The 15,201-nt window shown below is 41.2% G+C and overlaps 1 protein-coding gene across 5 annotated transcripts in view; it reads right to left on the bottom strand.

Annotated features, from left to right (window-relative positions):
• Window positions 1-15,201, bottom strand: part of ENTPD1 (ectonucleoside triphosphate diphosphohydrolase 1) — a 95,059-nt gene that overhangs the window by 40,972 nt on the left and 38,886 nt on the right. For 4 of the 5 annotated variants that reach the window (XM_036336496.1, XM_036336498.1, XM_036336497.1 and 1 more), the window contains exon 2: window positions 2,865-2,992. The exons of the other annotated variant lie outside the window; for it this stretch is intronic. In XM_036336496.1, coding sequence (XP_036192389.1) covers window positions 2,865-2,992 — 128 coding nt within the window. The remainder of the gene's footprint in view (window positions 1-2,864; window positions 2,993-15,201) is intronic. 5 annotated transcript variants of the gene reach the window in all.

Genomic DNA, 15,201 nt, shown 5'->3' on the forward strand with positions numbered 1-15,201 from the left:
CAATAGTAACTAATAATTTGTGTCATCTATTAAATGTGTTTCCTTCCCCAGATGATAAACTCAGTCATAGCTATATTGACTTCCCAATTGTGTAGCCCAGTGCCTGACATAGATATTTAAATCTATACTAATAAAAGAGTAATATGCTAATTAGACCAGGAGACCTTCCGGACAAAGCCATGGTGGCAGGGCCGAGGCAGAGGCAGTTAGGGGCAATCAGGCCGGCAGGGGAGAGCAGTTAGGGGGATCAGGCCAGCAGGGGAGGGCAGTTGGGGGCTATCAGGCAGGCAGGCAGAGGCAGGTAGGGGTGATCAGGCAGGCAGGCAGAGAAGTTAGGGGTGATCAGGTAGGCAGGCAGAGGGGTTAGGGACAATCAGGCAGGCAGGCAGGCAGAGGCATTTAGGAGCAATCAGGCAGGCAGGCAAGTGAGCAGTTAGGACCCAGATTTCGAGAGGGATGTCTTACTGCCAGTTTAGGCCCTAAACCGGCAGTTGGATATCCCCTAAGGGGTCCCCAATTGGAAAGGGTGCAGGCTGGCCTGAGGGAACTCTTTCCCCACCCCCCCACCCCATGCAAGAATTTCACACACTGGGCCACTAGTACTTAAATAATGATTATTGGTATATAAATTTATGAATAAAGAGATGCTAAATGAGGTATGGTCATAAAGAGATGATGTGTTTTAAAACAAATGTACCAGATACGAATATCTAAATGTGTTATTTTTAATTCATCATTTTTGGAAGGAAATACATTTATTCAAAAAAAACCTACTCAAAACAATTTAGTACCTCATGATATTTGGTTTTAAAATACAAACAACGCAGAAAAAGTCTCATTAACTATTCCTGATTTTAAACATGTTTTATCATTCACCTTCTTCATCAAACTTAACTTTGAATGATTTCAGAGATACTATCAGAGAGTGTGTTCTAAAGCAGCAATGTTCAGTGGAACTTTCTGCAGTGATGGGAATGTTCTGTGTCTGAGTTGTACGTTCATTAGCCACCAGCCACATGAGGCTGTTGAGCACTAGAAATGTGGCTAATGCAAATGAAAAAGTTTTTTTATTTAGTTTGATTTCCATTAACTTGGATTGAAAGAGCTGCATGTGGCTTATGACTATTAAATTCAACAGCATACATAGCTTAAAGCGATCACCAAAGACAAGTTCCTAAAATATTTTTGCCCTCAGTATATGCCAGGAACCTTATTAGAATTACTGTACAACCTCAACAAATGGCTACTTTGCATATATAAAATGATCTTTAACCAGTAATATTGCTATACAGATTCACTTCAGATGCCAGTGTCAGTCTGTCGAATACTTATACCTTTTATTTAAAGAATGCCAAAGATCTTACTCCATTTTGCCAGGCCAACACAACAACATGAATCACAACAGACTTTAAGATGACCACTGAGAAGGAGAGAAGGTCATCCAAGACAAGTATTCATTAGGAACACAGAGCTCAAGTCTGTCATGGACTTTGCCTCCTTGGCGGTCCCCCACTCCAATGATGCAATAAAGAATATGTAAAAAGGTCAAACCAAGAAGGCAATCATGTACTTTTGGAACTGGTAAACAAATAACAGAACTGAGATGTCATGAGGCTTCAACTGTGAGTGAAGTTTTGCCAAAAGAACCGACATCACACAACATTAAAAGGCAAAAGATCATTGCCAATGAGATAGTATCAGCTTTCCGTGCTGACAAAGGAGCTGCTGTGCACAGTCCCACTTGAGTTGAATTTGTATGGCAAACAGATGCCAATGTAACATGCAGGCCTCTGCTATACAGCAAGTGATTTGGGTTGGTGGCAAAAGTTTCAGCAGCCTGGCATATGCATCCACATGCCAGGCTCACAATGTAATATCTTCAAATACAAGAAAACATACTTCTGCACATGTAGTCCAGGGCCTCTATGATCAAGTTAACTTCTGAATATGTTACCACCCACATGCACATATGTGCTTATCGGGATAGTCTGGGTATATCCTTGTAGATTATTTACTGTAATTTCAATTAAAGACTAAAATGGTGTATTTACAACATAAATTTAAATTTACCACATGCTTTCTAATTAATGGATTAAATAAAATATTAGCCATATTACAAGTTAATTGTGAGATAGTCATGTCTTTGAAATTTTACTTTGATGAGTTTGAAAGGAAGGAGAAATAAATTACAGCAGAGTTAATGACCCTAATTATTTTTAATGATATTAACTAACTCTTCAGATGTAGATACATTTTCACAAGAACTCTATCTATCCAAGAATTCATTTATAATTACTCTAACTGATACTTGTTTCTCTGGGGTTTTTTAAACTGATTTTGCTGTGTTCTTTAATATTTTGAAGATGAAGACCAAGTGTTCCCGACAATCTTTGACTTCCAAAGTGCTTTATACAGAGCTTTCCAATTATTTTGGTGACAATGATAATAATGGAGTAAGAAGAACAAAGAGTACAGTGTTGTGACATATCCACAATGAAACAATGAGTAAGAAGTAGACATAGCACTAGATAGTAGAATACCAGCACAGTATAACACAGATATGAATATGGTGATGAAGTCTTTGTTTCTGTTATTTATTTAATTTGCTGAACAATCATAAAGACAGTTATCTTCCCATGGTTAATTGCTTTGAGTCATTCCTTCTTCCAGAATAAGCATCATTTCCATTTCACTTCCCTAATCCAAAAGTTTGTAACTTACTCCTGGGCTGCCAGAACTTCAACTCCTGTATGTTCTCATTTGCTATGATCTCCTTTTTCACTCTTCCCAGGCCCCCTCATAAACACACACACACACACACACACACACACACACACACACACACACACACAGATTTGAGTTACCTTAACATTGTGTGGCGATGGTTGGTTCTGGGTCAGCCCCACAGTGATCAAAGCAATCACAGCCATGAGACAGGAGAAGCCAAGGATGATAACTATATTTCTGGAACAAAATCTCTTCAGACTAGACTCTAAAACCAAAAGCAGAACAGAAAATATCAAAAGGAAATCAACAAACATCAATTTTCTGTATGGTCTAGTGCTAGCTATCCTGTGACATCAAAGATAGATAAAAGGATCTTTATAGATGAGGCGCTTGCAAAGTATTTGGGTAATAATTCAAGAACAAAGGCTTTGTTTGTAATGTGATGAGAGCCAAGACTAAGTCAGTGGCTGTCATAAGGAAAATGGGCAGTTAGGTCTCTAATCAGATAGGGAATGAGGAGAGGGAAGGATCCCAAGTTGGCAGTTTGTTTAGTAGGTAATGTAAGTCTATCAAGGGACAAGTAACAAATAACAAAAAGCAAGGATAGCCCTCCTCATTTTTAAAATCTACCACCAAATGTTTAAGATGTAAAAAAGTATTCAGAATACATCATCAAAGTCTCACAACTCCATGACATTTCCTGGCTTGACACACCCTTTGCATTTCAACCACATTTACATATTAGCTGGTAACAGTGTAGAGGCCGTGGGACTTTGATTACTCGACAAGGCAGATGTGGTGGGTTTCAGGTTCAAACAAAATTTTGCTCAGCAGATCTAATGTGACTCACTAGATTGAAATAGTTTCCAATTTCTAACAGGTCACACTCGGACTAAGTTTGGCTTGTTGTACAGAGAACGAAACAGCAAACATGGACAAGCACTGGCAAATAAACAGTATGGTGCTATGGTCCTTCCTGTGTTTACACAGCCCAGGGATGGGACAGACAGCTCAGAGAACTGGTCCTAATCTTGCCTTGCCATTCCCTCAAGTCTCCACACCGTCTCTACCATCTCCCTTCCTCTCCATCAGAGAGCTCTTCTTGGTGGCATATTTAAATTGTTCTCACACTCAGGCTTTAAGGTCCTGTCTCGGGTGCTTCATTCTAGCTGCCTTAGGCCCACCCTCTTCTAGGTGCTATCTACCTCCCTGTTCCAGTCACCCCACGTCTTCTACAATAGCCCTTTCTGGTACCTCCCACCCTTTCTAATTACCTTGCATTTCAAAATCCATCCTTCCTGTAAATGGCATTGCCAGAGCACTTCCTGCTCAAGAATCTAGGGTAGCTTCCTACTGCCAGGTGAAAGCCACACTGGTCTACCTAGACCTCTCAGCCCTTCTGAAATTTAAGCTCTTCCCATCTCAGCATTCCAATAAACAGGTTTTTGTGCCCAAGATCATAATGCTTAACATTATGACCACTAGAATGTATGTCCTCTGAGTGCAGGGACTTTTTTTTCTGGCTTATTTATTGCTGTATTCCCAGTTGAATGAATAAATGAATTTTGGATTCTGACTTTTCCTGAGAAATTTCTTGAGATTTCCTTCCCTTGGTATTCAATTCCCCTCTTTCTCTACCAATTCTTTTTCTTTGTCTCCTTCAAATTCAAGCTCAACAGGAGGCTGTGTTCCCCTCCATATGCTTCAGAACTCAGTTGTTCTGATAGGCCTTTCTTCATGTGCTTCCTCTAATGGGCTAACCCATTTCAGTTTGGGAGTACTATAGTTGTTGGGGAGGGGCTGTGCTTCATTCATTCTTTAAACTAGTCATTCAACGATTACTATTGAATGTATAATACTATGCACTAGACCTGCCCTTGGCTATGAGCTACAGCAATGAACAAAACAGATAAATGACCCCATCCTTATGGTAGTATATTCTAGTTTGGAAGAAAAGACAATGAACAAGATAAAGAAGTATCTATAATAATAATAATAAAAGGGTAATGTGCTAACTAGACCAGATGTCATCTGGATGTCCTTCCTGACAAAGCTGGGGCCCAGCACCCGGGACTGCAGCTGGCCCAGGGGAAGCTGGCCCAGGTCCCGGGTGCCTGCAGGGCACCTGGAGGTAGGAAGCCCGGGTCCCAGGTGCTGGAGGAAAGCCAGTGCCAGCAGCCCAGGGGAAGGAAGGCCTATTCTTGCACGAATGTTCGTGCATCGGGCCTCTAGTATTACATAATTATAACTGCTAAGGAAGGAAAGAAAAGGAAGAGTAAAGAGGAAGGTTAAGGTGATTAGAAAAGGCCCCTCTGAAATGGTGATATTGAGTATTCTATATAATAAAAGTGTAATATGCAAATTGACTGAACAGCAGAATGACCAGTTGCTATGACGCACACTGACCACCAAGGGGAAGATGCTCAATGCAGGAGCTGCCTCCTGGTGGCCAGTGCGCTCCCATAGGGGAAGCGCCTCTCAGCCACAAGCTGGGCTGACTCCTGGTGAGTGCAGTGGCCCACCTCCGCGACAGTGCTAAGGATGTCCGGCTCCCAGACTGTGAAAGGGCCTCTCCCAAGTGCACAAATGTGCACTGGGCCTCTAGTTGAGTATAAGGAGAATGTATGCATACCTCTAGGCAACTAAAAGTATTTAAGGCAACCAAAAATGCATGTGCAAAAGCCCTGAAATGGGACAGTGCCTGACCAGGCCAATATGGCTGAGAGAGTAATGAAGGGGAGAATAAGATATAGTGGAGGGGGAGGGGGAGGGGTAAAAGGTTGCCTTGCTTTGCAGGGCCTTGTAGGTTCCGGTGAGAGCTTTCCCTTACCTAATGTGATCTTATTTCTAGTCATTTGTATAATCTACACTCAGCATACCATAGGGGCCTTTGAAGTCCTTGGAGAGGGAGGGTGTGGCCTTTAAGACAGCACATCTCTTGTGAGGAAGTACTGAGGCTACCCCAATGAGGTAAGGTCATGGGACAACCGCACAGCCAAAAGAGGGCCTGGCTCTGTTGGAGTGAAGCTTGTGCCAAGACCAGGGCTGGGAAGACTTATCAAAGAGGAGTAAACACCATCACATGAGAGGTCTTCTCTATTCCTTCTGGTCTTTGTAGCTCAGGACTAAAGAATATTGGCTGAGAGAGCATCATCATGAGGGATTGCTGAGCCAGTAGTCCCCAGCATCCATTAGCAGAAAGCCAAACTCCACAGACTTTTGAGAGGTGGCTCAAGTGAAAGCAAAGTCCAGACCAGCTTCATTCAGTCTCTCTAAACCTCTATTTTTTCCTGTGAAAAAATGTGCTAGCAGCCCAGGGGAAGGAAGGCCTACTCTTGCACGAGTCAGAAGAGTACCTACAGTAGTACCTGTTGCTAGGTAAGATTCAATGAGCTAACAATACTTAACAGCCTACACTTAGAGCTTTCACTATATTCCAGATTCTGCTCTTAGCACTTGCAATATAGCAACTGATTTAACGCTCACTACAATCCTATGAGGTGAATGTGTTATATCATCCATATCAGTTTCCTAGGACTGTCACAACAAATTACCACAAACTTTGTGACTTAAAACAACAGGAATTTATTCTCTCACTATGTGGAGGCCACAAGTCCAGAATGAGGGTGTCAACATAGCCAAAGGTTCTGGAGAAGATTTCTTTCTTGCCTGTTCCAGCTTCTGCTGGCTCCTGGGGTTCCTTGACTTGTGGCTACAACACTTCAAACTCTGCCTCCATTTGTATATGGCCTTTTCCCTCCCCTTTCACTTAGCAGGATATCAGTGATTCAGTGGATTTAGGGCCCACCTTAAATCCAGAATTATTTCATCTTAAGATCCTTAATTACATTTGCAATCACATTACTTCTAAATAAAGTCATAATTACAGTTACTGTTGTCATCATCATTATTGTTACTTTACAAACGAGGAAATTGAGTTACAGAAAAGTTAAGTAACTTGTCCAACATTACAATGATGTAAATGTTGGGATCAAGAATTAAACATCCTGGCCCAGAGGCTAGGCTTTTCACCACTGCCCTACCCTATTCCATATGACTGGAGCTTAGTACAGTGCCTGGTATATAGTACCAGTGCTGTATGTGGGAGGCAATCTTATCATCCAGAAATGAAAAGGGACTGACTTTGATGACTGGAATGGAGGGGCTATATGGACTGTTGTCTCTGATGACACCAGACAATGTTGCACCTTTTAAAATACACCATCTCTAAGCCTCCAAATTAAATAAATAAATAAATAAAATAAAATAGTCTTTGGTCCCTAATAGTAAGAAGCTTACAGCTAAATGCCAGATGCTGAGGTTGTGATTCTCAGGGGGAGGTTGACTTGCTCAAAGTCATAACTCTTGCAAAGGGGAGTATAAGGATTTGATCTTAGTCTCTTCACTCCACTCCACTGCTTCAAAGCCCTGCATTGGAGACATGTAGAAATAACTCGGGTTCATTCCTTCTCAGTTGACCCAATGCAAAAGAACTCACCCAAATGGAAATGGAAAGATCTTGGTCTACTTCACACACACTCTCCCCACCCCATTTTTTCCCAATTAACAAATTGAGAGTCAAGTTTGAAGATAAAACAGTTAAATTTGGTTGGATTTGTTTCCTGCCTTTTTTTAAATCAAGAAAGTCAGTACACTGTCAATAAATACACAGTTGCTAAAAATGAACTTCATTTGATGATGACCAGTTGGTTAAAGGGCAAAAGGCAAAGAAGACTGAGGGAAAGCAAGATGAACAGGCAGAAAGACAGAGAATAAGAGCAGAAGAAAGATGTGTATTGAGGAGAATGAAAAGAGAGGTAGACAGGTAATTGAGTAAATAACTCATGTCCTGTTCCATTGATTTTTTTGAACCACAGACTTCAGAGGAAGTTATTTGTTTCTTTATGATCTCTTAGTTCTATTCTTTATAATGTTAATTAGCTAGCTATTCTCAGGTCACAGCTATCTTTCCCAAGAAAGGGGGTGCATTTATCTTAAACAAGCCTGACTGATCCTGGGTGGGTGCCTTAGAGGTTCAGCTTTGGTTGGGAAGAGCCCATGTAGTGACACACAGGCAGTGGAAACCTGAGTTGGGAGGTGGAGGAAAAGCTCTTCCTGCCAATCAGATTCTGCCACCCCATGCTCCCCACGCCACAGTTCTTCTTGCTGTGGGTTGTGCTCTTCTCAGATTAGCAGTAAGTGACTTTGCACTTGGTGTGCCTGACTCCAAAAATGTTAATGACTGCAAAAATCAAATGCCAACATGGGCTTTGTAGGCGGGAAATAAGGAAGCAAAAGGGTCCGCTTCCCCCGCTAGCCTCCTCACTTCCTCCCATCATACTGTCTACCTCCTCACCCACACCCACACCCCTCTGGCCTCTCCTAAATTCTTTTGCCCATAGATTGCATGGAGCACAATAGGTCTTTGTGGACATTGTGGAATCCCATATTCAAATATAGGAGGAGGGCTGTTTCCCTCTAAGTGATATCACTGAGACTGCAGACAGGAATTCCCTGTGTCCCAGCCAACAAGCACAACAATCTCATGTATTGATGGTCTCTGCAGTAAGCACATTGCTTCCACTAAATGATCCTCTTCCACATCTGAAACTGAAGAATTATGCCCTGGGGACTCTACACTTTCTCAAAGCAGCTGCGTTTCTCAGCAAGCCTTGGTTGTAACCAATGAGAAAGACTGAGAAAATCTGTACTGGCTGAAGTATGGTACCTATTTGCTTTGTTTAACAATGGACAGGTTACTTTGATTTTCTAAATTGTATAAGTCATCCCATTCGATTGAATGCCTTATCGATTGAATGACTATTCCATTGATTGTTATCATACTGATCTTAGAGAGCACATTCTTCTGTACCTGGGAAACAGGCAGCACAATTACCCTAAATTGTTTTAGAGGCCACAGGTGGTGCGTTCCAGCTGACTTAGTGGTCCCGAGACCAGGACAGCACAATCACTGTAAATTGTCCTGACAACTCAGTGGTTGGGAGACCCAAGGGCTCTAGATAATGTGTTTCTATCAACTCAGTGATCCGGAGACCCAAAACTGTAATTTAGATAACATGCCTAAGTTTAACCCAGGTTACCCAAGGGTTCTAGATAATGTATATCTGTCAATTCAGTGACCCCAAGACCCGAAACTGTAATTAACATGCTTAATTCTGCATCTGTAATCTGCTTTTTTGCGAGCCAGGTGCCTCATTCCAAACCCTGGGATGTAATCAGTACCTTTGTGATTTTTGCCTATATAAGTCTGGTTTTGCCACCATCTTATGGCTATGAGATTTGGGAATGCCCCCTCATAGTCCCAGATTGCAATAAATGTGACTCTTTAATTCGACTTCTTGAGGCGTCCTTCTGTGATTCGCGGGGTACGTTACAACATGGCCACACAATACTAGCGTGGGGCTCATGGTGGGGGTGGGGTGAACTAACGCACCCAGGTGGCCTAGACTTACAGCCCCCTGTGTTCTATACCTTACATTCATAAATTCTCTCATTTTTACCTGCTCTTTTTTGTACCCATGAGGTACAAAAGTCAGAAGCAACATAAAAATATTTCTGCAACGAAATATGCCATAAACAAAGTAAAATATGACATAATGGGAAAAGGTTTATAACAACCATGAAATAGTTGGTTTTCTTAATGTATATAGTCATTTAAAATCATTAAGAAAATGATCAACCCATATAATAGAAAAATGGGCAAAGACAATTCAAAAAAATAAATATATATTCTCAATATAGTAAATATATTCTAATTACCCTTAAAGAAATGTAAATGAAAAAAATAATGAGATACCTTTATCACTTAAGAGAATAGCTAATTTTAAAAGTTTGATTAAACTCAACCCAAATGCCCATCAACGAGTGAATGTACAGAAATTGTAATATAGCCATACAATGGAATTGTACTCAACAATGAAAAGGAAATAAACTACTGATAAATGCAACAACATGGATGAATCTCAAAAGCACTATGCTAAGTTAAAGAAATCAGACTCAAAATACTATGTACTGTATGATTTCATTTATATGATATTCTGGAAAAGGCAAAACTAAGGACAAAAAATTAAAACAGTGTACAAAGGTGCAGAGACAGAGAATCAACTACAAAGGTCCAAGGGAAGTTTTTGAGATGACAGAATACTCTTGATTGCAGTGGTGGTTAAATTTCTATATACATTTATTAAAATTCATATAACTATATACCTGAAAGGGTGAATTTTACTGAAAATTCAATAAAGAAATTGTATATATCAACAAGGATGTGGAGAAACAGGCACATCTGACATGTTGGTAGGACTATTTATAATAGCAAGACTAAAAATTACTAATGGTCCATTAATTGAGGTCTGGCTGTATAAATTCTAGCACAGCTATACATAATACTATGCAGACAAGGAAAAGATTGAGGTCCATGAATGTTGATGCAAACTGTCTTCAAACATTTTATTTGTTAAGAACAATATACAGAATAATGTGTGCAGTGTGTTCCCAATGGGTAAAGGCATAGACATGTCTGGAAGGTTATAGATTCACTAGGAGGACTCACAGGACTCAGCACGTAGTCATACTTGCGGCTAAGATTCATTATAGTGAAAGAATATTAAGTGAGATCAGCAAAGAGGAAAGAAATGTACAGGACGGAGTCTGGGGGAAACCAGATAGATGCAAGTTTCCAATGATCTCCCCCCAGGAGGGAATCTAGGACACACTTAATCCCCCCAGCAATGAATGTGATAACACATGTGAAATGTGGTTTCTCAGGGAGGCACACAGAGACCCAGTTGCCAGGGCTTCCTTTGGGGGCCAGTCACATAGGCCCCCTCCATCCGGCATACATCAATATTCCAAACTCCCAAGAGGAAAGCAGGTGCCCAGCACAAGTAGTCCAGGCACAGCAAGCCAACCTCTTCAGCTCTCCAGAATGGTCAGAACCCTTCTGATATCCTAGCCCCCAACACTAGCCATGGGCCAACCCTGCAAGCAGGTCCCCCAAGGATAGCAGTCCCAAGCCTGCATGTTCATTCCCTTCTGCACAGAACAATTCTTAAAATATTCTACCACAAGCCCTTTCTTACTTCCTCACTCCTCTATTCCCCTCCCTTCTCTCTTCTTCCTCTGGCCCTCCCCTATCTTCTTTCCTTCCTTAATTCTCTAAGCAATTTGAAATTCTTAAAGAAATTCCTGATAATCCAAAGACTTTGAGTTGAAAAGGTTTCAAGTTAGGAGTAAATGCCAAAGATGGTAGGAGCCTGGAAGATGGGCACTGGGTGAATGGGAAGTTTGTGCACTGGTGGTTTGAAGTTGACTTTGTGCCGATTTTCTGCCCACTTTATTACCTTACTAGCCACTCAGCAACATGTTTAGTCTAAGCAGCCATCTCTGCGTCCCCATTCATTCATTCTTTCCAGATCAATGTCATCTCTTTTGTATACTTTGAGGTAGAATGGTCAGGTCTCACTTGGTCAGGCTTTGAGTAGATTTACAGCTTTATCTTGAGGGAGTTTTGGCACCTCCTCTTAGGCACCTCTGCTGTTACATATCAATACAAGAGGGAACACTCTCTGCATAAGATATGATCAAGTTTCTAAAAGTCCATGGTGATTTTGTCACAGATCATTTGGTATCTAGGCAGCTGCTCTCTTCAACCATCAACAGAGTATTAGCACTTTCACTAATGTGAAAACTCAATCTTAAATTGATTAATATCTAGTTCCTATCAAGAGTGTGACAGATAGAACTGATATTTGGAAAGGGCAATCCAAGAATCCCCTAGTTTTTTTTAAAGCATGTTTTCTGTACTCATTTAGTAAGGTGGAAGGCAGGAGGGGTTAGAGAAAGATCCCTGGACCTTGGAGAAAGGAGTGTCCTCCTTGAGCAAAACTTGTAAGACCAACACAGGACAGGTGAAAGCAGCTCCTACCAAAACTGCCCACACTTTAAAAAGTATGTTCAATCTTTTGACCCGAGTATTTCCTTAAATCCAGAATACAACTAAGAAAGAAAGTGGTGTCCTTCTCAATTTTGTATCCTGAATGAGGAAACAATGTGTACATATGGTGAATGGGGTCATCTGCATGGAGTGAAAAGGCAACTAAAAGAATTGGTCAATGTGGTGTGTTTCTTGCAAGGTCTGGTGCCCATGACTCAAGTATATCCTTTCCCAGAAAGTTCTTTCTCCACAGGGATGAAAGATGGCCCTCCTAAAATAATCAGACTAACTTCCCCCACTATTACTTATTGTTCGCCAAGCTATTTTGCCATGATTTTTCTACAGGGTAAAACAATGAGCTGATCATTGTTAAATAGCAAGTGGGGACTATGCCTTCTATACCCATCTTTGCATGTTTGGTTTCATAGGATTCTCATTCTTTTTATCTCACAAAGTGAAATAGATTCTTTCCCTATAAGACACAGGCTGCTTATAAAATACAGATGCAATGCAGAGACCACAGGAGCCACATGTACAGCACAGTCTGTGCACTTCTTGTTCACAGGCAGGTGGTCTGCTTTCTCATTGGCTCAGACTCACTAAGGTAGGAGAGGTACAGCAGGACACGAAAGCTGACTTGGAGGACCAAAGCAGACAAGAGAGATTCCATATTTTTCTTCTTTGGAATTACAATAATGTTCTTAATAGAAGGAAAAGGGTATTTATTCACCTCAGCAAAAGCCCAGGATACCCAACAAAAGGAAGCATATATTATGGTACTTGGAAATGATGGCTAAAATATTTAAAATTCTTCCTAGAAATTCCCGCAAACCCAAAGACTCTGGGGAGCACATGATTTGAAGAGGAAAATTTTACTCCATCTTCTGGGAAAGTGTCATTGCCTGCAATTGACCTATGAGGATGACACATTGATAGACCCCTCTTTAGGGACATGGCAAGATAACTTAAATTACAAAGATACTATTGGGCCTACCCACCACCTATTCTCTCAGGACTGAGCAGGGGAAAAGGCTACTTCCTCTCTTCTTTGAGCTTTAAATGTTGCTGGTATGTTTATGCCACTTTTCTTACTTCTGCTCTCTCCCTCAGCATCCCCAGTGAGCTGCACCAGTTCTTATGATTTGATTTCCTTTAACTGGTTTTTTTTTTGTCCCTTGCACTCTGTGCATCCCTAAACTCCACCTCCGCACAGCCCACTCACTCTTTGGTCCACTATACCTGGCTTCTGCCCCACCATTTCCCTAAGCCACTTACACAAATATCCAATGGACACTTTTCAGTATTTTCACTTCCTGTAGAAGTTGACACTGTTAACTTCTTACTATAAAAACTCTCTCCCTCAACCAAAGGACTTATATGCATGCATATAAGCATAACCAATGGACATAAGACACTGGGGGATAGGGGAGGCTAGGGGACTGTCTAGGGCGGGGGGGGGGGGGGAATGGACACATATGTAATACCCTTTGTATTACTTTAAGCAATAAAAAAAAAAAAAACCTCTCTCCTGCCCCTGTCAGTGTTGCTCAGTAGTTAGAGTGCCGGCCTGCACACTGAAGGGTCCCAGGTTCGATTCCGGTCAGGAGCATGTACCTGGGTTGCAGGTTCACTCCCCACCCCCAGTTGGGCGCATGCGGGAGACAACCAGTGGATGTGTCCCCCTCACATTGATGTTTCTCTCTCTCCTTCACTCTCCCTCCCTCCCTTTCTTCCTTCCACTCTCTCTGAAAAGCAATGGAAAAAATATCCTCAGGTGAAGATTAACCAAAATAATAAAAAAATAACAACTCTCCTTCCTTGGCTCCCATGACACTGGGCTCTTCTAGTAGTCCTCCTGTTTCTCTGACCTCTACTTGGCTGGCTCCTCTTTTCCCTCATACCCTGTAAATAGGGATGTACCACAGAGCTTTGGCTCATCTCAGAACTTTGGCTCATCTCACTTCATGTACATACACCCAACTGAATGGTAATGACTCCCTCATCCTTATGAGGGTGATTCCCTAATCCACTATAGCAATGACCCCCTGATGTGTACCTCCAGTCCAAGACTTTCTCTTGACTAAGTCACCCATTGGACATCTGTTTTGGTTTCTACAGCCAAACTCAGCATGTCTAAAACTTGATGTTCTTTCTCCAATTTTTCTGCATAATCTCAGTGAAGGTTACTACCATGCCCCCATTTCCCTAGACCAGGGGTGGGCAACCCCTGGCACGCATGCCAACCATGGCACGCCAGTAACTTTTGCTGGCACGCGAAACCCTCTTAGAAAAAGAAAAGATTATTCAGTGCATTAAGTATTTGTCCACGAGCAGGAAAACAGTTAAGGATAGGATACTTAAGTTGGCGAATAATACTGCTGAACAATTAACAAAAGATTTGTCTTCATGTCAATTTTTTTCTATTTGTATTGATGAAAGTACAGACATTACATCGCCATCTAGGCTGGCCATTTTTTCTCGACTTTGTAAAGTTGATGAAATATGTGAAGAGATGGTTGCCCTTCTAACTTTACCTGAGTGTATTACCAGGGCTGAAATATGTAAAGCAGTTATGAATTCTCTTCTCGACAAATTGACATTTCAAAAGTAGTGTCCCATCACCACTGATGGTGCTCCTTGCATAACTGGTGAGAAGGCAGGTTTTGTAAATCTGTTTGCGAAAGAAGTTGGTCATACACTGCTAGGTTTTCATTGCATCATACATGAGGAGACTTTATGTGCAAAAGCTGGCCTGAAAGAACTGCAGGAAGTGATGCAAACAGTTACCAAAGTTGTTAATTACATTTCTGCTTGGGCTTTAAATAAAAGACAATTTCAGGTTTTACTGAATGAGGTAGAATCTGTGTATAAAGGACTGAAAATGTACAGTGTTTGATGGCTTAGCCGAGGTTTGGTTCTGAAACGATTTGTTGAATGCTTAAACGAGATAATGCTCTTCTTGAATAACCAACATGTTTCTTACCAAGAATTGTCTGATGCCACGTGGGTTTCTAAACTGATGTTCTTTGCAGATTTTTGTGAACATTTGAATGACTTAAATGTTAAATTACAAGGAACTGGCAAGACACTTGATGTTATGTTTGGTTACATAAAGGCTTTTGAAAAGAAACTGGAAGTCTTTAAGAGGGATGTGGATGGTGAGAGATTTAGATATTTCCCAAACCTCAAGAGGCACATCAAAGACCTCCAAAAAGATGGCAGAACAGACTGTCAAAGCCTTCAAAAACTGTTTTTAAACATCATCGAGTCAACTATTGAGCAGTTCTTCTCAAGATTTGCGAAATTCAGAGAACTGGAAGAGACAGCAAAATTCATGAGGTTTCCAGACAGCATGAAACTGGAGGAACTAAACTTACAAATGTTTTTATGGATAGACATGGCTGACTTTGAAATGCAGTTGATTGAATTTCAGAGTAGCTCAATTTGGAAGCAGAAATTTATTGACCTTAGAGTTGACTTGGAAAACATTGAAAAAAAGCGATTAGAGACAGGAGTACCAG

This window comes from Myotis myotis, unplaced genomic scaffold, assembly GCF_014108235.1.
Source record: "Myotis myotis isolate mMyoMyo1 unplaced genomic scaffold, mMyoMyo1.p scaffold_m19_p_15, whole genome shotgun sequence".
NCBI classification, from domain to species: Eukaryota; Metazoa; Chordata; class Mammalia; order Chiroptera; family Vespertilionidae; genus Myotis; species Myotis myotis.